Below are 20,905 nucleotides of genomic sequence, written 5' to 3'. Positions count from 1 at the left end.
CATGCCAGTAAGCATGTTGCTGATGTTAGGAAGCAAACAGTTTTCGACTGTGCTCAGATTAAAATTTATATGGCTGTATTTATTAGACGTTTTGTGTTGAAACTTACTGGAAGTTATCAGGACATCATGGACATGGGTGAGAAAATAAACATATGACGATATACAGCATTGGTAAAGATTGGGAGTCGTTTTCTGAGTACACGTCCAAACAATTTAGTCAATTAGCAACTGCACAAAGTCTCTTTTCAAGTATTTTTTTCCACAAAAAAGTAAAATTATCCCATTAAAAACTCTCAAAACTACATCTTTTTCTTCACAGAAAAATTCAGAATCTATGAATATGCAAATATTTTTCATTTCAAAAGTTTAACTAACAGACACAGGTTGTCTCTGTCACTGAAAACCAGATGTTGTTAACATTTACGGCAGATATGTGCTCTATTTTTCAAGCTGTTTTAGAAAACAATATGCTTACAAGTCTGTACACCACTTGGAAAAAACCATGGTAGTTGCCAAGAAATAAAAATGATACTGTAGAGCCTACATCCTATTTTGATTTAATTGTTCTCCAACTGTCATCATCGATCTGAAACCACAGCACAACAACGAATGTTGAGGATGACTCAGTTTTACTTCTGCACCAAAAAAGACGCAACAACTGTCTAATGTTACTTTTTTAAGTGACATAACGTCAGAATTTGGCATAACCTTCTGTGTTAGTTTACAGAATGAATGTTTAGCTGATAAATCTGCTCTATTTGAATCCATACCATAATAATCTGGGCTGCTCTAACTGCACATCAAGGATCCCCAACAATGCCAAGTAAGTGTGGTCTTACTCTGAAATCAACGTCAGGCCGAAAGAAGAACATTCACTCAATTTTATTAGATTTCTAAAGGGAGTAGCATCGTAGCATAAACAACATGGGCATATATTAATATCTGAATGCTACAAAGCTGAAGATATTTTTTAAAACCTACAAGATTCAGGGTGTTTGAGAAACAAACAACACCAGATCCACCCTGCTGAAAACTCTATTCTAACTTTAAGGGGACCTGGAGGCTTCAGGCGTCCACTTCCTACTTGCATAAAATGCAAAATGACCCACAGCTGGCTCAGACCAACACAGACAAACTCTACCTTCTTTAGCAAATGAAGGCGGAAAGCTTTAAACTCTGCACATGCATCATTCAGAAACAAAAAGCAAAACACATTTTTCTGGAGTGGAGGGGGACTTCAAATTTCCTCCTTAATCAAATAAAACAAACACAAAAGTGTACATGTGTTACAGGCTGAATGACAGACTCAGGTAAACAGTGGGATTTGGTCTGAAGACACTCAACGTGGTGTGTTTTGAAATGTTGAATGTGCAAGAGTAACATGAGACTCTCAGATGGCAGCTTCATCCTGAAGGTATCACAGTGCCATTACACAGAGATGAAAGCCAATAAGTGGATGTGAGTCACATTTAGATGGCCATCTGTCTATCTATCTATCTATCTATCTATCTATGAAATGAAAAAGCAGGTTTGAAATGACAGTAATCCTCAAAAGGAAGAGAACCAAAATGAATAAATAAATAATGTAATGTGTGTTATGTGTGTCTTAACTTAGTGTGTGTGTGTGTGTGTGTGTGTGTGTGTGTGTGTGTGTGTGTGTGTGCGTGTGTGTATGTGTGTGTTCGTGTAAGTGTGGTATGGGGGGGTGAGGGGGGAAGGGGGGGTGCAGACGGTGAACTAACCGCACCGTGCTGCTGCTAGTCGACGGCTGGACGGACGGATGAGATCGGGCTTTGTGTCCGGTGAGACGGGCCCTCTCCCGCCCTGGACGGACTACTGCAGGCGAGAAACAGTTTGACGTCAATCACTCTCTGTCACACCTCTCAGATGTACGGTTATTGATTGTATTGATCATATTATAGGCCTATTCATTGCTGGGGAAAAAGGAAAAACGCCATCAACCCCACCCGCATGGACACACAGCAGCGGTGAAACTCAAACCCCGTCCTAAAAGAAGAATCCTCCCCATTGATCAGGATCGGATTATTTGAAAGCTTTGGTTTATTTGTCGATGGGAAGCCTGTGTTGTCTTGTTGAGACGAGTGATCGGCAGCTTTACAGCCTATCAGATATTGGCTTGTAGTCTATAAACCGTGTTTAATGCCTCTCCTTTTTTCTCCCCCTTTAACCAAATGGTGTAGTTTATTTACTCCAAAACAACTCGGAATAAATTGGCCAATTAAATCCAGGGAGCACAGGCTGGTGTCAGACAGCTCCTGCTGGTTGTAAGGACTTAAACACGGTGAGAGTATGAAGAGAATAAAACGAGTTATCGGTGCAAACGAAATTAAAGACGAGACACAGAGGGGAGAGTTCAGAGCGGTCAGAAATATTTTCAGAAGCGCATAAAATATGTATTATAAAGCTATAATAATATAAAATATACCATTTTATATTAGTGATGATGGCTGATGTAAATTCGGCGTTTTTGTTTTGGGAGAAGGTGTTTCGTGAAAGCTTCAAACACGGTCTCTTTATTTTTTTTTTATGATTATTTTATTATCTTAATGTGTACAATTTCAGCTTTTAATATGACAAGAATCGAAACAGTGTTTTGCCTAATTATGAGGAAATGTGCGGCCTGTTATATCTTGAAAATTTTAAGGATTATTAGAAGTTTGTGAAACTATAAACAAAAATGTTGTTTTTATTTTAAGGCCCACTTAAAAAAACAAATATTCTTAATATAACCTAAATTTACCTTTTAAAATTTTAAATATAAATGCTGAACTTTAACTGAGAATTAACTTTATAAAAACCTTTATAAAAACGCAGTGTGTGTCGGTTTCTCCTGCCGGCCATTTTAATAAATAAAAAAAGGCTAAATGGAAAATTATGTGACTGGAACTGATGAGGTCTGACTGAAATAAGGCCCTGCTATAGGCTACTTATTGCACACACACACACACACACACACACACACACACACACACACACACACAATGACAGATAGTCATTTCTCCTCGGGGACAATAAAGTTAAAAGTTGCAGTTTAATCCTCACTAACTGGACAAATTGGCGCGTTTAAAGGTTTTATTCGCGCCTTTAACACCAGTCTGCTGTGTGTGTGACATCAGGAGGCCTTTTCCAAACCGACACGAGGCAATTATTATCAAAGCAGAGGAAGACTGTGCTCCAGTGACTGAATTCCAAATTACTGTGCTGCAAATTAAGAGTTTGGACTAACAGATGCGTCAACATCATTATTATTTATTCATATTTATCACGATGCCTTTGTTGAAAACTTTGTTTTTCCCGCGTGCCTTCACTGTGAGCATCCAATCCAATAAAGACAAACATTCTTCATGAATTAAAGTGAAGATATGTCGCTTAACAACATCAAAACTATGTGAAATTATCAGTTCACAAACTCTCACACAGCTCCTGCAGTATGATCCAAGTCTCTTTTACACAGTCTACACTCAGTGCTTCCTGAACACGTGCATCTGTGCTCAAACATTATCATCTGATAAATTAATATGCCAGTACAAACAGTCTCATGCATGCCCGAGCAGGTGCCTGCACAGGTGCGTTTGATCTCTACCTAAAGCGGAGATCATACGCATGCGCCTGCTCAGGCACGCCCAGGGCGCGCTGCTCCTGGCGGAAGTGTTTTATATTGTAGTGTTTTAGTGAAAATGCACGTGTTTGCAAAGTACTGAGCTTACAGCTGGATGAGACTTGGATTATACTGCAGTGGCTGTGTGAGAGTTTATAACCGGATGTTTTCATATAGTTTTGCTGTTGTTAAACACGGTCGCCGTTGAGGCTACTTCAGTTCATGAAGAGTGTTCACCTTTTGGGATTCTTCGGTCACCGGGAAGGCCTGCAGGAAAAGTTTCCCCCAGGATTACAACATAACATGCAGTGAGTATTTTATAAAAGCCACAAATGGTCATTTCCGGGGTGAATTAAAGCATTGAGGGTTTTTATATTTCTGTCTTGTGGCCTCATGTTTACACCACATGTTGCAGCCCTGCATCATTTGGGGAAGTTAAAGTAATGAGATATGATTGATTAAAATAGGGAATTACTGCCACAATATCTAATCCTATCAGTTGTATGTCATAAAAGGTCAATTAAAATATCTGGCATGAGGAAATTCGACTATGCAGTGAGTAGTGGATATGGTCATTTTGCAGGTGAATTAAAGCAATTTATACTCAAAAAATGGGCAAAGTTGAGGGTTTTCATATTTCTACGTCTTGGCCTCAGTGCAGACATTCATGTTTCAAGTAAATGTTGCAGCCCTGCATCATTTGAGAAGTTAAAACAATAAGATATGATTGACTAGAACTTCTGCAAATATCTAATTTCATCAGTTGTATGTCATTATTAAATATTTGGCTTGTGTTTGTTTTACAATCTGCAATAAGTCATCTACAGACTTCTCTGCTGTCATATTTTCTGGACACACTCACTCTCACTCATACCGAGTGTCAAAATATTTCACTGCAATGTGCCAGAATTAGTCTGTCTGTTACAGAGAGAGATGACCAGAGAGCAGAAATGAAATAAGGGTGGAAGGCAAAGGATCTGCTTTGCTGATGCTGGTACACAGCCAGGAGAGAAAGAAGGGGGGAGGAAGGCATGAGGGAGGGAAGGAGGGAGGGAAGGAGAGAGCCGAAGAGAGCAGAGGAGAGGAAATCAATACCGATTCAGAGTGAGTCAGATAAGCCTGAACAATGTATAGTGCAGACACACTCTATAACCCAGTCACACACACACACACATGTGGAAGCACTCACACACACACACACGTGCACGCACGCTGGGTGAAATGTGCTTGCATGCCTCCATAAAGGCGCATTACAAACCCCATAAAGCATTGCAACCTTTAAAATCAAATGACATCACAACCTTGGATTGCTTTGAGGATTCGCTGACATGAGCAGAAATCACTCATTACTACGACTCGATAGGCAACTGGACGCTCTGATGCTCTTTGTCTACTGTAAGATGCTCTTAAGCTGCAGTCTTTTCATGTGTGTGTTCAGACACAGGCCCTGCTCTCACTACAGATGTTGCACTTCTGTATTATGATGGCTTCATACGTGTGTTTGTTCAGCACTGGAAGTCTGCACCATCCTTGCGGGTGTCAGATCGACGCTGTTGATATTTCACAGGATGTTTTTGGGTGTAAACAGCGTTCCTGAAAACCACTTACACACCCTCTGCCGCGGTGTTTAGGCGTGTGGTCCTCAGCTGTTAACCACAGATTTGACTTTGCTTACCTAGAAGATGCTGTTACAAGCGCTAACACAGCCTCTCTCTTTCTTCTCCTCTCCCCTCCGTCTCCCTTATACTTATCAATTATTAAGGTCGGTATTGATCCTTTCACTACCCTGCCTCTATCTGGCTGTTCACACAAAGCCCAAACCTGCCTGCCCTCACTCAATCAATGGCATCTCCCGGCTCTTTTACCACATGTCAGTTTTTGCTTTTCTCGCTTTTGCACTTAGGCCGCGCCGAATGAAGTTTTGCACATCCCAATTTGCTCCATTTGGGTTCTTCAGAAAGAAAATAAGAAACAGCAGACTGGTATTAATCTTTCATGCCACAAGCACGTTTGATGGACATTAAAAGATGGGTCTGGTAAGAGCGGCAGGCAGGGGAGAGTGGAAAATGGCTGTGTGCATTGTTTGACTTTATGAAACAGCTCTCATTCATCCTCGTCCTCCAGAGTCCAGTCAATGATTTTTGTGTTTTGTTTTGTTTTTGTTCTGTGGCGCTGATCTCCTGAAGCCAAACAACCTGCCTGCCTGTTGCCAGGTTAACCAGTGAAAGATTAGCGATATTATTGTCATGTGCTGCAGAGAGGGAGAGACGGAGAGAGAGAGAAAGAAAAACAGAGAGGGAGAGCACCAGGGAGTGGGAGAGAAGGGGGTTGGGAAGGGGAAACGACCTTATTGATCTCCTATGTGCAAAGCCAGGCAAACACTGAAAGGACAGAGCTACACTATTAATGACACTCACAGCCTCAGCTACTAATCCTCATCTATCTATCTATCTATCTATCTATCTATCTATCTATCTATCTAATACACCAGTTTTTGCCTTTTCTGTCTGTAAACATCTTTAGTTGAGTCAAATTTTGTTCTCTGCTACGTTCATGTCTTTAGCTGTGGAGGACATGTTCTATTTATTGAGGGGAACATGTCCCCTGCATCCCCCCTATCCCTCATATCTACAGCTATCTGTCTATCCAAGGGCACAGATTTTGTTTCCATATTGGGGAGGTGGGCACATATTAAAGGGCGGGGGGGCTCCAAATTTTCTGGAGCGTCAAACACTTCAGCTAATTTCCTGCATTCTTGTGATTTCTTGCACCAAGTTTTGCCTTTTCTGCAGGTTTTTAATTTTGTCCTCTGCTTCTTTTCAAGTTTCTAGCTGAGGGACAAAGGCCCATGTTGTAAGTATTGAGGGGGACATGTTCCCTGCGTCATCCCCCACCCCAAACATCTACACCTAGCTACGAACCTATCTACACATCCATCTATCCATCTATCTATGGGTGTAGATTTTGTCTCTAGAAATTTTCTGGAGCGTTAAACACTTCAGCTAATTACCTGCATTCCTGTGGCACCAATTTGTGCCTCTTCTGCAGGTTAATACCTTTAATTTTGTCAAAATAAAAGTCCTCTGTTACTTTCATGTTTTTAATTGTGAAGGACAAAGGCCCTTGTTGTAAGTACTGTCCCCTCTTCCCTCCCCTAACCTCCGAAATCTGCATCTATCTGTCTATCTATGCACCACTTTGTGCCTTTCTGCCTGTAAATGTCTTTAATGTTGTTGAAACAGAAGTACTCTGTTACTTTCATGTTTTTAATGGTGGGGACAAATGCACAAATATTGAGGAGAATGTGTCCCCTGCATCCCCCGCTAAATGTATACCTATGTATCCGTCTGTCTATCTGTCGATACATCTACTTTATGGCATAGGGTTTTGTTTCCACATGGGGATTGATCTCCATCAGAAAATTTAATTTCCTACATTCTAATTTCATGCACCAAGGTTTGCCTTTTCTGCATCTAAATGTCTCTAATGTGTCTAATGTTGTCAAGACAAAAGTCCTCTGCAATGTTTTTCATTGTGGGGGACAGGACCCTGAAATCTACTCTCATGTATGTACGTATGTGTCAAGGGTGTAGGTTTCGTCAGGTGAAATTTTTACGCACCACTTTGTGCCTTTTCTGCATGTTCATGTCTTTCAATTTTGTGGAAACAAAAGTCGTCTGTTGTTGTCCTGGTTTTAAGTGCAGGGGACAAATGCACAAATATTGAGTTAGACGTGTCCCCCGCACCCCCTTAGAGAGACACGCTTGTGTATCCGTTTGTGTCTTCTGTTGATCAGTGTAAGAAACACACGAAAACTCCTCTGTTGCAACTGATTTATAGGCACTATATGTATAGATACACTAGTGGTTCTGCTAAATGTTGTTGTCACAAGGGCGTAGGCTGCGTTCAACTTTGGGGGGTGGTCTTCCATTGAAAGAATTTGAGCTTCTAACACTTTAATTTCCTGCGTTATGGGGAATATTTATGCACCAGTTTGATGCTTTTCTTCTGTCAAAAAGCCACTTTCATGTTTTTAATTACATGTAGGGGACAAATGCCCATGTCGTAAATACTGAAGGGGGCATGTCCCCTTCTCCCCACCACCCCCACCCGAAATTTATGCCTGTATACCTGTGTGTCATCTATCTATTCTGTTGTTCAATGTCAAAAAAAACAAACAGATTAAATCCTCTCTGATTGAACTGATTCAATAAAAACTACTAGGCAGAGTGGATACTTTTTATTGGCACTCAATAGTGGGGGTGAGGCTGCATGTCAGTGTCTTAATTTTGTCAAAAACAAAAGTCCTCGTAATGTTTTTAAGTCCGGGAACAAATGCACATGTTCTAAATATTGAGGAGGGGCATGTCCTGTGCAAGCCCTCCTGAAATCTACACCTATATCTCTAATTATCCCTTCAGTTGATCAGTGTCAGAAAACTCATTTAAACCCATCTGATTCAACAGAGCAGAAAGTGTGCTTTTTATTGGCACTTGATCTAGTGTTAAATCTTGTCTAAAAACACTGTGGTGATTCTGATAAATCTACTGTGGCAGATTGCAATATCCACCTGCAAAGAAGTATCAAAGCTCTGATGCATTTCACTGTAATATGGATACTGAATATCTTCACATAACTTCACATGCAGCTATTTACAGTTAAAGCAGAGCAGAATTCCCATTAATGTTTATCACCCTTTGTCTTTTACACTATCACAAACTCTATATGCTCCATATGCTCTATCTATAGGCTACTGGTCCCTGTTAGCAATCCCCATCCCAGTTGCAATCAATATTTCATCTCCACAGTTTAAGCTTATTGTTGCCTTGAAATGGATCTGGGGGTCATATACACTGTGGGCCGGGTTGGAGGCAGAGTTTAATAGTAGAAGCCATGTTTTTAAAGGTTTTTTATATCTGTATTTATATGAGTTATGTCCTGTGTGAGGGTTTATTATGATCAGTGTTTTACAGTTTTTTAAATCCAGTGAAATTCACGCTGACATTTTGCTCGAGAGAAGCGTCTGTCCTGCATCACACCTGCCTCGTGCTCTAAATTTAGAGCCTTTACTACACTGTAGCCCACTAAATGCAAAGCCGGAGAGACCGTGCGGTTATTGCGTCTTTCAGCTCCGATACGAGTATTGATCCGTGTGCCACATTTAAAAGGGAGAGTGGGAACTGGCGTATTGATCAGGCAGCCTGGGGTCACCCCGCTTCTCCCGCGCAACTAGTTGGCCCAGTAACCCCACCACCGCTGTGTGTTTATAGTCGGACACGGAGAGAGGGAGAGGGGGAGAAAAAAGGCGTCGGGGGGGAGGGAAACCATTTCGAGGTTTATTGTGAATCAATGACGATTTGCTATGTGCCGATCAAAAATATAGACCTGCAAATTTAGTCTGCAACAGCGCGCGTAAACGCACGTACACGCCCCAAAACAATCACTAACATCTTTGTTTCGCAGAGCTCTAAATGCACTACAGTTACATATTTCTGTTGCTATAAATAATTTATATTTGTTTCAGGTTTTAGGGAATAAAGATATTTGACTGGTGAAGCCGCGCTTTGTTTTGAGCTCTCCGTGGTGCTGAATCTGTCACCCCGCGCAAGTTTAGTGTGCCTGATAATATTTTGGGGAATATCGGTGGAAGGTGACCGGCTGTTACTTCAGATTGATCACTTTTAATGTGAGATATTAACAGTGTAAGGACAGGATCTTACCGGCCAGCCGGAGAGCAGACATCCGCTGAAACTCTGGTTCCTGCAGCCACTTCCACATCCTCCTGAAGGTCTCTCGGCCTGACTTGAGCTTACTCCAGGGTTTGGGGTTCCGTAGCAGGTCTGAGAGGGTTCCCTGCGACCGGCTCAAGATCCTCTGGGCGAATATGGCCTGCGGGATGGAGTACCGCTTTAGCTCTGCCGTTATCCGCTGAGCCACTTCTTTTGTGTTGATTTCCTCCGCCTGCATCCCCGACCCTGCTACTCCCTGCCCGGCTCCATGGCCGTGCCGCTCCCGGTCCCCCAGCATGACCGCGCCGTTCGCCTGGGAGTGCAGGTGACTGTGCGGGTGGTGGTGCATGCCGTTGAGGTTTGAGATCATGCCGTGGCCGTGGCCTCCTAAACTCCTGGCTAGGTGCTCTTGGTCACTTCGGGACAGCATGGAGGCGTGGGACTCAAAGCCTGACACCGGAGAGAGCATCTTGGCGTCGGTGGAGAGGTGCGCGTTCGGACCGTAGGCTGACAGCGGCTGCTGGGAGTTGTGCAAAGAACCCAGCCCGCTGGACAGAGGGGAGAGCGAGCCGTGACCCATGCCGGACACGGACATCTCTTTGGGGTAGTGACTGTACAGATTGCTCATGGAGGCGAGCCCCCGGTGATCGTCCCGCATCAGCGTGAAGCTGCCGCTGACGTTCCCGGCGGAGAGTCGCTGATGGGCGGCAGCGTGGTGGTGTGAGTGCGGGTGGTGAAACTTATCCGAGACGGTGGATATCGGAGGTAGATGCTGCAGAGGGGTCAGGGTGGTGTACGTGTTACTAAGGCTCATCCCGGTGTCGCACATGCTGATGGACGGGTGCAGGTGTCCGGCCAACGACGGGTCTGTCCGGTAGTCCCCACCGGAGCTCTCCAGGAGCGAGGCCATGCCGGACACCATGCCTGACCGCGCGCCGGGAGCGTGTGAGACCAGATTCCGGGGAGCGGAGCTGGGGGACGGCGACGGCCGCGCGTGCGGGGAGCTCATGAGGTCTCCCGCCTGGGAGTGCGAGGAGACGCTGTGAAGGTTCTCCATGGTGAGCTCCATAGCTGAAAGGATATATGTTCCCCTGTCCCACCCTCCCCACCCTCTCCCCCTGTCTCTCGCTCCTGTCTCTCACGCTCACTCAGGGACGCGCGCTCTCTCGTAGCCCCCTAACCCTCCTGGAGCGATAAAATTACCAAACCGTTTGAATGCCAATCCATTGATTAAAAGTCTCCGATCAATCCAGTGTGGTGCAGATAAGTTCTGATGTTCCGGAAGGTACAGAACCGAGCGTCTCCGCGGCGCCGTAGCGCGTTATGCGTTCATGTGGACGAGAGCTCTCCAGGGCGATATCTCATCTCTGGTCCAACAGCGCTTCCACTAAGAGCAGGCTGTGCCGCGTGTCAGAGAGATGGGAGCGCGCCTCTGTGTATTTAAAATGTGGGGCGGGTACGAGCAGAGTTTTCTTAATAGTCTTCCTCACTGGGATGAAAACGCGTCCGGTGCAAACACGAAGCCTCACAGCGGATATGTCACAGTTTAAATCATCATACCAACAATTTAGTGTCGTGAAGTTGTAAATATTTCATAAAGTGCATCTGAGGTTTAAACGCACGCGTGCAGCTCGCGTGTACCTGCACACACATGACAATCAGCGGACAGGTGATGGCCTGACGTGGAGTATAAAACACAGTCAGTATCAGTTTCCGGTCGCAGGAGTTCCTTACAGATAAACTTTGTTTTCCCACGGACTGTATGGTTTTGCATTTATGCGCTTAGTGATAAACCTGATCGAAGTATTGATTGACAGAGATTAATGACGTGGCGCAGGCCGGTGAGGGGGGGTGGGTGGGTGTAGGTGGGGAGGGGGTGAAGGAGGTCACAAAGTGAGTTAGGATCCTAACGCCGCAGACCAATGAGAGAGGAGCCCGCTGGTTGGGTTTGGGCGAAGTTCACCAAGTCCAGAGATGAAGTTCAGAGCAGCTCTGTCCATCCTTAATAATACTGTGTTAATTATATTTGTTCTATCACACACTGAAATAGGAATATCACAAAGGAAAGTAACAGAGCAAGAGGTTAATTTTAAATTATCTAGAAATGATAAAAGTGGGGGGCCTATACCTTAACATAAATAATAAATAATTAGATAACACATATCCTAACTGTGACTTGTGAGGCAGATGGGTCACCTGTGATTTTATATTAAATCAATAATTTAGATTTTTTTTTAAATGTAGTGTAACGAAATGTAAAGAGCTTTCTTACAATGCTTTTTATTTTATTATTGATAATAAATAATAATAATAATAATAATAATAATAATAATAATAATAATAATAATAATAATAATAGCAACAACTATTATACTGATACCACTACTACTACTAATATTATTATTATTATTATTAATAATAATAATGAGCCTATATCTTTTTTTTATTTCATGTAGTATTGTGTATTATTTATTATTATTTTTATTTATTTTGCAGACAGTGGGTGTCTAATCTCTGTGCTCACTAACTAACGGAAATAAATGGACACTCGGTCAGCTGCAGGAGCAGAGCTACACCGGTGATTGATGCGTGGACCATCCGCTTCTTCAACCGCGGCTGATCTGCTGCTGCTGCCCGTTTTATCTGACTGTCCGTGTGTGTGTGAGTGTGTGTGTGTGAAATCTGAGAGGCAGTTGTGCCACTTTGTCGTGTTAATACTCTCTTTGTCTTCTCCATCTGTGATTCCATCAGTAATTTAGTTTACAGGACAAATGAGAAATTAAATATCATAAGATAAAGATATTTATATTAATTTCTATCCGTTTTATTCAGTTTCTTCTTTAACCATTAACAGAACTTTAATATTCACAGACAGAGGGGCAGATTCTTCCTTTAATTCACCTGTGACAAAGCTCAAACAAAGTCCTTAATAAAGCTAAATGGAGCTTTTTTAGAAAAGGATGTTTTACAACTTATAATCAATGCTGTGAATGAGGTTATAGTTTAAACAAGTTAATTAAATGCTCGTTGCTTTGGATGCTGCACTCAGCTGAAAAAATGATTTTTTGCGGGTTTTTTTAAACCTAAAATAAACATTAATAGAAAATATATTTTCAGTAGTTTGATATTTATGGTGTGTTATTTTGTTAAGATATTAAAAAGCTGACCAGAGAGGTACACACACACACTCACACACACTTTTCTGAGCACATATTTTGCTGTGTGTGAGCCACAGGCCTCAAACCAAAATAACCCTAAAATATAAAGACATTAATTCACTTTTTCTGCTTTTATTCACCTGATTTTGATCATAAATGTATTTTTTTAAGAGCACGAGGTCAAAATTAATAATTATAACCAAGTACGGCTTTAAATTGAACCGGAAAAAAATCCATCCATCCTCACAGTTATTCCCGGATATCATAAAGCTTCATGGCTAAGCTGTTTCGGCTAAAGTTCAGAAATTGATCGCCGCGGTCGATATATTGATCATCGATCACTTCAATCCCGCGCGGCGCTGTTTCCTTATAAACACAGAGGCGTTTGTGTGGGATCGTTTGGCTCGGCGGTGACCTGTAGCACATGTGACTGGCACATATGAAGAAGAAGAAGAAGAAAATAAATGTCAGCTGTTGTTTTATTGTCTTATTGAGTAAAAGGCCATTAAAAACTTCTGCTTCCTCCTCCTCCCGATAATGATGATCTCCGCGTGGGCCTGTAATTTAGCTCGTGACTGTGACGGGCTTCACAGCAAAGAGCTTGTTTCGATGAGGAGGAGGGAAATGAAATATTCTTATTTATTGTATTTTATCGAATAATTGTTTTATTGTGGTCAGGGTCAGTTACAGTAACACAGCACATAATGATTGTGTTATTTTGGGTTTGCAGTGAGCTCAACACATTTTTCTGCACTTGTGACATCATGGTTTTCTCACGTCGACGACAATAGGCGCGTGTGTAAATGTAAAATATATGTAAGATGTTTATTCAAGTGTTTACAGCAACATAACAGTGCATTTATAATTTATTAATTTATTTATTTACTTAGATTTAAATTAAATCTCTGCAGAATGAGAGGACAGTTTTTGTGTGTATATCCACTATTATATATTACTGTATACTATTATATATACTATATATTCAGATGTGTGTGATTCCTTCAATATCTCAAATAATCCATCGTCACCCTGTCAGCCAAATTCACCACCTCTTCATTTTACAGAGGCCAAAAAACCCTGACAAAAAATGATCTAACATCATCTAAATATTTTAGATGTTTCCTCTCTGTCCTCAAAATGTGCTGAAGTGCACCACATGCAGCTTGTTTATGTGCAAGTACAGCAGCGTCTCATATGCTTATCTGCTGCCTGTAGCCAACATCACAAAGCCTGTAACATGTGGCATTGATTGCACGTTTTACAAAAAGAATAACTAAAGATACTGAGTTCTTCTTTCTGTGAGATGAGACACATTAAAGGAGATATTTAAATGCAAAACTAAAAAACAAAATATAAGATACATTGCTGGCTGCAAGAGGAAGTTCAAAGGAAATATTAAGAAATTTACAGTGTGAGATAAATCCTGGAGCTGCACAGATATTTTCTACAAACTGACTGAATGTAGCTTTGTGAGCAACAGTGCAGTAATTAGAAAAATATTAATTAAAAAAATACTTTTTGTATTTTTTATTTTTTATTTTAATTATTTATTGTATCAAAACCTTTTAAATATCAACACAGTCAGTGTGAGATTACGTTTATGTATTTGGGGAAGTAATGTGTTTAAATGCATTACATTTAGAGTCATTACAAAACACAAGACACTTTGTCTTATTTTTATTTCCTCTACTTGTGTTTATTTTGTATTTATAATCTACACCAAACATCAAGACAAATTCCTAATAACCTTCTTCTGATTCCAAGAGTTAATCCAACCTATTAAAAGTCTTTTACTGCAGCGAGTGCATCCTTTAAAAGAAGCTATTAAATCTAGTGTTTTGTGTAAAACCTCACACATGAGATACATTTATATTTATAAAGCAGCACCTCAGTGTTGTATTGAACGTTTGCTTTGCCGTACACGACATGTCCTCCACTCTGTCTCTGTTGCAGGCATAGTGAAGAGTGTGTGTCTACAAAGTCAGAAAATACAGTCTGTCTATTATTAGCTGTTCCAGATGACACCCTATAACCAATATATATTCCTTGTTAAAGTCTAATGAGTCAGAGCAAACAGGGAATTAAACACTGTGAAGGAAATAAAATCAACATAATTACATCTCAAGAATATCTGTATTAAAAAGTAAAAATACATGTAAGATATTGTTTCTATTTAAAGCAACAACTGTTAAATTAGGGATTTTTTTTTTTTCAGTTTTTATCGAGACAAAAGCATTTTTTTTTTACATGTTCTGCTGCATTTACAACTAAAGAATCATACAAACATAACAACCTAATCGGCTCCTTCAACAGGCACAACACTGAAACATCAAATTAGGATATTCTGCACATTGATCCTCACTCTCCTTCAGCTGAGGACTAACCTAACTCGAGACTTAAGACACACGTTACAGTAAGAAAACAACAAGATCCAAAACACCACGTTCCCTCTTTTACGTCTGCGTCATTTCTTCCCGTCATCCCTCCTCACAGTGACGGTGACATTTTCATTAATCATATCTCTTTATCAAGTGAAAATGCTCAGGAGTACAACTTCTCCAGCATCCATATCCTCTCAGGCACCGGTTGCTAAGTAACAGAAGGAGAGATGTATTGAGACAGAATAGTCAATCAATTCTCCTGTGAGGTGTGTGTGTGTCTGTGAGTGTGTGTGTGCTTGGTGTTTGTGTAAGTATTGCACAGCCGTAGTGTTTCTGCAGTCGGCTGCAAAGCTGTGAGAATATACAGTATGTGTGTTTTTAAAATTAAAACGTTTGAAATATCTTTTTATCTTCAGCAATTAAATCTTGAAAGTAGGTCGTGATATGAAGAGATCATAAATTCCAGGATTGTTTCCCACACTTGTCATTTCAACCACTTGATACTGAGAGCAACATCATCTTCAACCATTTATATCCAGAGGTCAAAGGTTGCCTGGCTTCTCCTGCGGGGATTAACTGCTTTCATCACATCACTCAGCGCAGTTTGAGGCTTATAAACGGGGGAAACTCTTATCTTCAGCATACAGAGGCAAAGCAACAGATTATTAGTGAGCAGGACCAGCGGAGGACCTCTTGCTGCCTACGTGTACCCAAAAGGGACGAATTGGACATCGTTTGTTTGCCCCGGATCGAAAGCGGCTCCGAAAACAAAAACAGTCCCAACCTCTCTGGAGTTCTTCAACAGACTCTAAAGTCTTGTTGAACTGTTGAATTGTTTAACAGGGAAATTTAAGAAGACAAATGTTTCTTCACATCTGTTTCTAACATGGGCGGATAATGAGACAATGGGCCCCTGGGCACAGATACGCAAAAGGCCCCCCCACCTCATAGGAACATGACACACAGCGACTTTGTGACGATGCCTCTTTTTTTGTTATGCATTTCTTTGTTGTTGTTATGCACCAAGTTGTAGTTTTGTGTCTCCTTGTGGTCATTTTGTGTCTTTTTTTGCCATTTTTGTCTCTGAGGTAATTTTATTTATTTATTTTTGTCTCTTTGAGGTAATTTTGCATCTTTTTTAATTGCTTTATGTCACTTTATGGTCTTTTTTTTTATCTTTGTTTTGTGTCTCTTTTAGGTAACTCATTGTCTTTTCTTGGTTGTTTCTTTTCTCTTTGACGTCATTTTGTGTGTGTTTTGGGTGCTTTATGTCTCTTTATGGTCAGTTTGTGTTTTTTATCATTGTTTTGTGTCTCTTTGAGGTAATTCAGTGTCTTTTTTGTTGTTGTTTCATGTCTCCTTGTGGTCATTTTGTGTCTCTTTGCAGTAGTTTTGTATATTTCTTTGGTCATTTTGTGTCTTTTGTTCTGATGTTTTGTGTCTCCTTGTGGTCCTTGTGGCTCTTTTTTACTGTTTCTTGTCTCTTTGAGGTAATTTTGCATCTTTTTTAATTGCTTTGTCTCTTTATGGTCTTTTTTTGTATTTCCTTGAGGTAATTCATCGTCTTTTTTGTTGTTTTATGTCTCCTTGTGGACATTTTCTGTCTATTTGTGGTCACTTTGTTTCAAATTTTTTTGTTTTGCATCTCTTTGTAGTAATTTTTATCACTTTAGGGTAATTTTGTGTCTTTTTTGTTGTCTCGTGTCTCTTTGAGGTAGTTAAATTTCTTTTTTGTGGTCACTTTGTGTCTTTTTTAAATTGTTTTATGTCTCCTTGTGGTCATTTTTTGTCTCTTTGCTTTCATTTTGTGTCCATTTGTGTGTCCTTTTTTTGTTGTTGTTTTGAATCTCTTTGTAGTAATTTTTGTCTCTTGGGTAATTGTGTGTCTTTTTGTTGTTTTGTGTCTCTTCAAGGTAATTGTATTTCTTTTTTGGATGCTTTATGTCTCTTTGTGGTCACTCTGTGTCATTTTTCATTGTTTTGTGTCTCTGTGGGGTAATTCTGTGTCTTTTCTTGGTTGTTTTGTTTCTATTTGTGGTCATAATGTGTCCCTTTGTGGTCATGGGTCTCTTTGTGTGTGTTTTTTTGTTTGGTTGCTTTGGGATTGTTTGTTTGTTTGTTGTGTCTCTTTGCAATAATTTTGTGGCTTTCTTTGGTCATTTTGTGTCTGTTGTATTTCTACACCCGTTTTGGTTGTTTTGTATCTCTTTGTAGTCATTTTGTGTCTCGTTTTGGGTAATTTTGTGTCTTTGTTTGTTGTTTTGTATGTCTTCGCAGTCATTTTGTGTCTATTTGTGATCATTTTGTGTCTTTTTGTGTTGTTCAGTGTCTCTTTAAGGTAATTCTGTTTCTTTTTTGTTGTTGTTTTTATAGCTCTTTGTGGTCCTTTTCTCTTTGTGGGCGTTTCTTGTCTCTCTCTTTGGTCATTTTGTGTCTCTTTGTGGTTCTCCTATATCTGTTTTGGTTGTTTTGTATCTTTTTGTAGTCATTTTGTGTCCCTTTTGGTGGGGGGGGGGGGTCTGTTGTTTTGTGTGTCTTCGTTGTCATGTTGCATCTCTTTGTGGCCTTTTTCCCTTTTTTTTGTGGTTATATTTAGTCTCTTTGCAGTACTTTTGCATCTCTTTGTGTCTTTTATTTTTATTTGCTTGGTTGCTTTTGAATTGTTTGTTCTGTTCTGTCTTTTGAGCCCCTTTCTGGTCTACATTTTGCAGGTGAAGGCCAGGGGGCCCTGACAGTTTGGGCCCCTGGGCCTATGCCCTGTAGGCCTGTTCAGTGATCCATCCAGGATTTCCAAGGGTTGTTTTTGTGTGTTTGTGTGTGAAGATTTTTTCTGAATCCAGTCAGAGGAGTGTCTTATGTTGTACGGATTGTAAAGCTCTATGAGACAAATGAGTGAATTGGGGTGTGTAAATAACATTGACTTGGGAGAGCAGTGTCTGCAAAGTCACATTAACTGTATTGTCTTTACTAGCCACAGTGAGCATGGTCTGTACCCGGGAAGGTCACAGTTGATCGTGATGTGAAAACTGCAACTCAAGACAAATCAATCTCTATGAAAACACACTTCTGTCAGTTCAACTTCTCCATTTAAATATATGAGATTTTTGTTCCAGTGCTTAAAAACCTCACTGTAATAATAAAAGACATTCAAAGACCAAGTAGAACTGTACAGATTTACCAAACCACCTTCTCCATGTCTGCTCCCCTCAGGTCTCTTACAGCAGGAGGCAGAGAAATATGCTGGTTTCATACACTGCATCGATTTTGCCCTCGAACAAAGACAGACAGAGAGAGATGGAGGCAGAGAGCAGAGGCGCGGAGGAGAGGAGGAGCGAGAGAAATGAGAGATGGATGAAGAGCACTTGCCACAATGGTAAATTTTCTTGTTTTATCTAACGCATAGCCACATAGATTCTGTTTGCCAATTATTGGCAAGTGGGAAAGGAGATACAAGGAGGAGCGTTTAATATTGGGAGGATTTAAACGTTGTGTGTGTTTACTTCAGAGGAGGAAACACTTATCAAGCTGGCTTCAAACTCCAACTGCGGAAAGAAGCGACGTTTACTTTGCAAAATGAGTGTGACACAGAGCAACAGAGCGAGGGACATAAACAGAGAGCAACAGGGAAGAAGAAGAAGAAGAAGAGGAGGAGGAGGAGAGAAAGGAAGGGAGAGAGTTGGGCTGGTGTTAAGGTGATTAGTCTGGTGGGTTGGCGATAGAGAGAGTTGATCAATAACCTATCGATCTCCCATTGCGAGTGTCAGGGGGGTAGTGGGAAAGAGAGGGAGGGTGAGAGGGTGAGAGAAGGGATAGGGAGGGAGTCGGTCCTGGCTTGACTTTTAAAAATCCTTTACTCTGCAGATGACAAATAACCCATTAGATTGCAGGAGAGCTGGAAAATCTGGAAATCCTTCCGGCTGCACACACACTCACACACGCCTGCGCCTTTCCTGAATGTTGCAAATATTTTTCACTTTCAAATAAGCATGACACGGACGATTTTTCAACTATGGCCGCATGCAAAAGAAAAATCATTTCTGTAAGTAGTGTGGAGGAACTATTGAGCTCAATGCAGTGAAGTTACTTAGCAGACCATTACTTCAAAGAATTCCTCTAGGCAGAAATATTCACTGAAGCAAGTCTCACTCGATACTCACCCCCAAGCCTTTTTAAATGTTCTGAGTCTATTAGAAACAGGTGACGAATTTGAATGCAAACAGAAGCAGAAAAGAAGCAAAGGTACTTCTTTTTGCAAATTCTGGGCTGCGAAGAGACAAATGTGTCGCATCCAAGAACTTGACAGGGAATGTGTTCAGAGCCTTAAACAGGAAGATGATGTAAGATCTTGTGAACATAATCAGATGATGACAAACATGGCTATTAACCACCCAGTCCTCGGGCCTCGGACAGCCATTACAGAGTCTGAAAAATGAAAACCGGGAGAAAATTCTTGAACAAATACAACAAACAAAGAGCTAATCAGGACTCACGTGAATCTCACATGAAACAGGAAGATGACTCCGTGTGCGTGTATTTCTGTGCAGGTGTCTTTGTGTGTGTGTGTGTCACCAGGAAAGACGTCATGTTGTTACAAGGTTTGTCGCTCCCTGGTGTAATCTGGACTGTGCAGGGTGGGGTCAGAGTGGAGGGGTGAGAGGTGAAGGGTCACTTTGGTCCTCGAAAATACCACACAGCCCAAAGGACGGATGTCAGAGTAATAGAGGAGAGGGTGATTATTGAACAAGCCATCATTTTTATTGTCAGCTTCCATATACCGGAAGTCTTTTATGACAGCAGGTGGGGTTCAAGCACCCACAGTGGAGTCAAGATTCGGCGCAGGTGTAGTGCGGGATATGCATGGCCCTTTTCCTCTCGTGAATCAACGTTGTGCTCTGCTTTCTCTTTGCAGAGCCTTTGGAGGTTTGATGGCGGAGAATGATGGATTCTCCTCGCATTGGGGCTCAGCTCTCAAACAACCATTATCATTACGAATCCTGCTGACTTCAGGGCTCATTCGGACAAATGGAGAGGGCTTTTGATATTTGAGGGAAGCCATGTATAAGAATGGTTAATGGGCAAAACACAGCCTCTTTGTCCTGACCCCTCTCTCTCTCTCTCACCCACGCTCGCCTCTCCCATCCTTCATCCCGCTTCCATTTCCTCATTTTCCTCTCGTTTCTCCTCCTCCGCCCGGCTCTCTCCTTCTTGTGTCCTTGTCTCTTGTGTGCCACCGCTCCCCCACCATGCCTCCCTCTACCTGCAGAGAGCCCCTCCCCCACCCCCACTGTCTCCACTGCCACGCAGTCTCTCAAATTAATGTAGAGATATTGACAAGTGATGGGCCTGGGAAGCATAGATCATCAGGAGGGAGAGGAGAGGAGGGCTGGGATGTGGCCAGGCCAAAGAGATCGAGGGATTTCCCTATCATCCACCCAACACCAGCTCACTGTATGTTTCTTCAAACCAGGAATATGTTAAGTTTGTACTCTTCTTATGTTTAATCTTTATATTTCATATGTAACGGATATGTTGAAACTCTCCACAAACACATCTGGAAATGTCACTGGTATTGAACAGTGCTCCGTTGTTTGGCTTGGCAGCTGTCTCGTGGTTAACGTGTGATTGGCTTTAGGCATAAAAAACACTTGGTTAGGGTTAAGAAAAGATCTTGTTTTGGCTTAGAATACCTAGTTTGATACCACATTCACGGCTGGAAATGTCCTGATCTTTTATTAAAAATACCCAGCTTTGTCAACACAAACATGTCCCCATGTCTCTCTAAAAATACACATCTTTGTTGCCACAAACGCAGCTGGAAATGTCCTGATGTCTTGTCAAAAAATAAATACAAAAAAAAAAAGAAAGAAAAAAAAGAAGGTTTTGCAACGTCTTGTTAAAATATCTGGTTTTGTCGACACAAATACGGCTGGAAATGTAACTGATTTTAAACAGTAGAATTAGGTTTGGGTACAAAAACCTTAGTTACACTTTTTATGGTGAGGAAAACATCATGTTTTG

General features: G+C 41.3%; 1 protein-coding gene and 1 long non-coding RNA gene across 2 annotated transcripts in view; one reads left to right on the top strand and one right to left on the bottom strand.

Moving 5' to 3' along the window:
* The window catches only part of onecut3b (one cut homeobox 3b), a 23,574-nt gene extending 13,149 nt beyond the window's left edge, over window positions 1-10,425 (bottom strand). The window contains exon 1 of the mRNA XM_033649983.2: window positions 9,340-10,425. Coding sequence (XP_033505874.2) covers window positions 9,340-10,417 — 1,078 coding nt within the window. The 5' untranslated portion in view covers window positions 10,418-10,425. The remainder of the gene's footprint in view (window positions 1-9,339) is intronic.
* On the top strand, window positions 3,650-20,905 carry LOC117271662 (uncharacterized). The gene is made up of 3 exons (XR_004502902.2): window positions 3,650-3,927; window positions 18,098-18,260; window positions 19,797-20,905. It is a non-coding gene; the product is annotated as an uncharacterized LOC117271662 (long non-coding RNA).

The sequence above is a fragment of the Epinephelus lanceolatus genome, chromosome 12 (genome assembly GCF_041903045.1).
Source record: "Epinephelus lanceolatus isolate andai-2023 chromosome 12, ASM4190304v1, whole genome shotgun sequence".
In the NCBI taxonomy this organism is placed as follows: Eukaryota; Metazoa; Chordata; class Actinopteri; order Perciformes; family Serranidae; genus Epinephelus; species Epinephelus lanceolatus.
The sequence above is the reverse complement of the archived record's forward strand: the minus strand, read 5'-3'. Positions and strand labels throughout refer to the sequence as shown.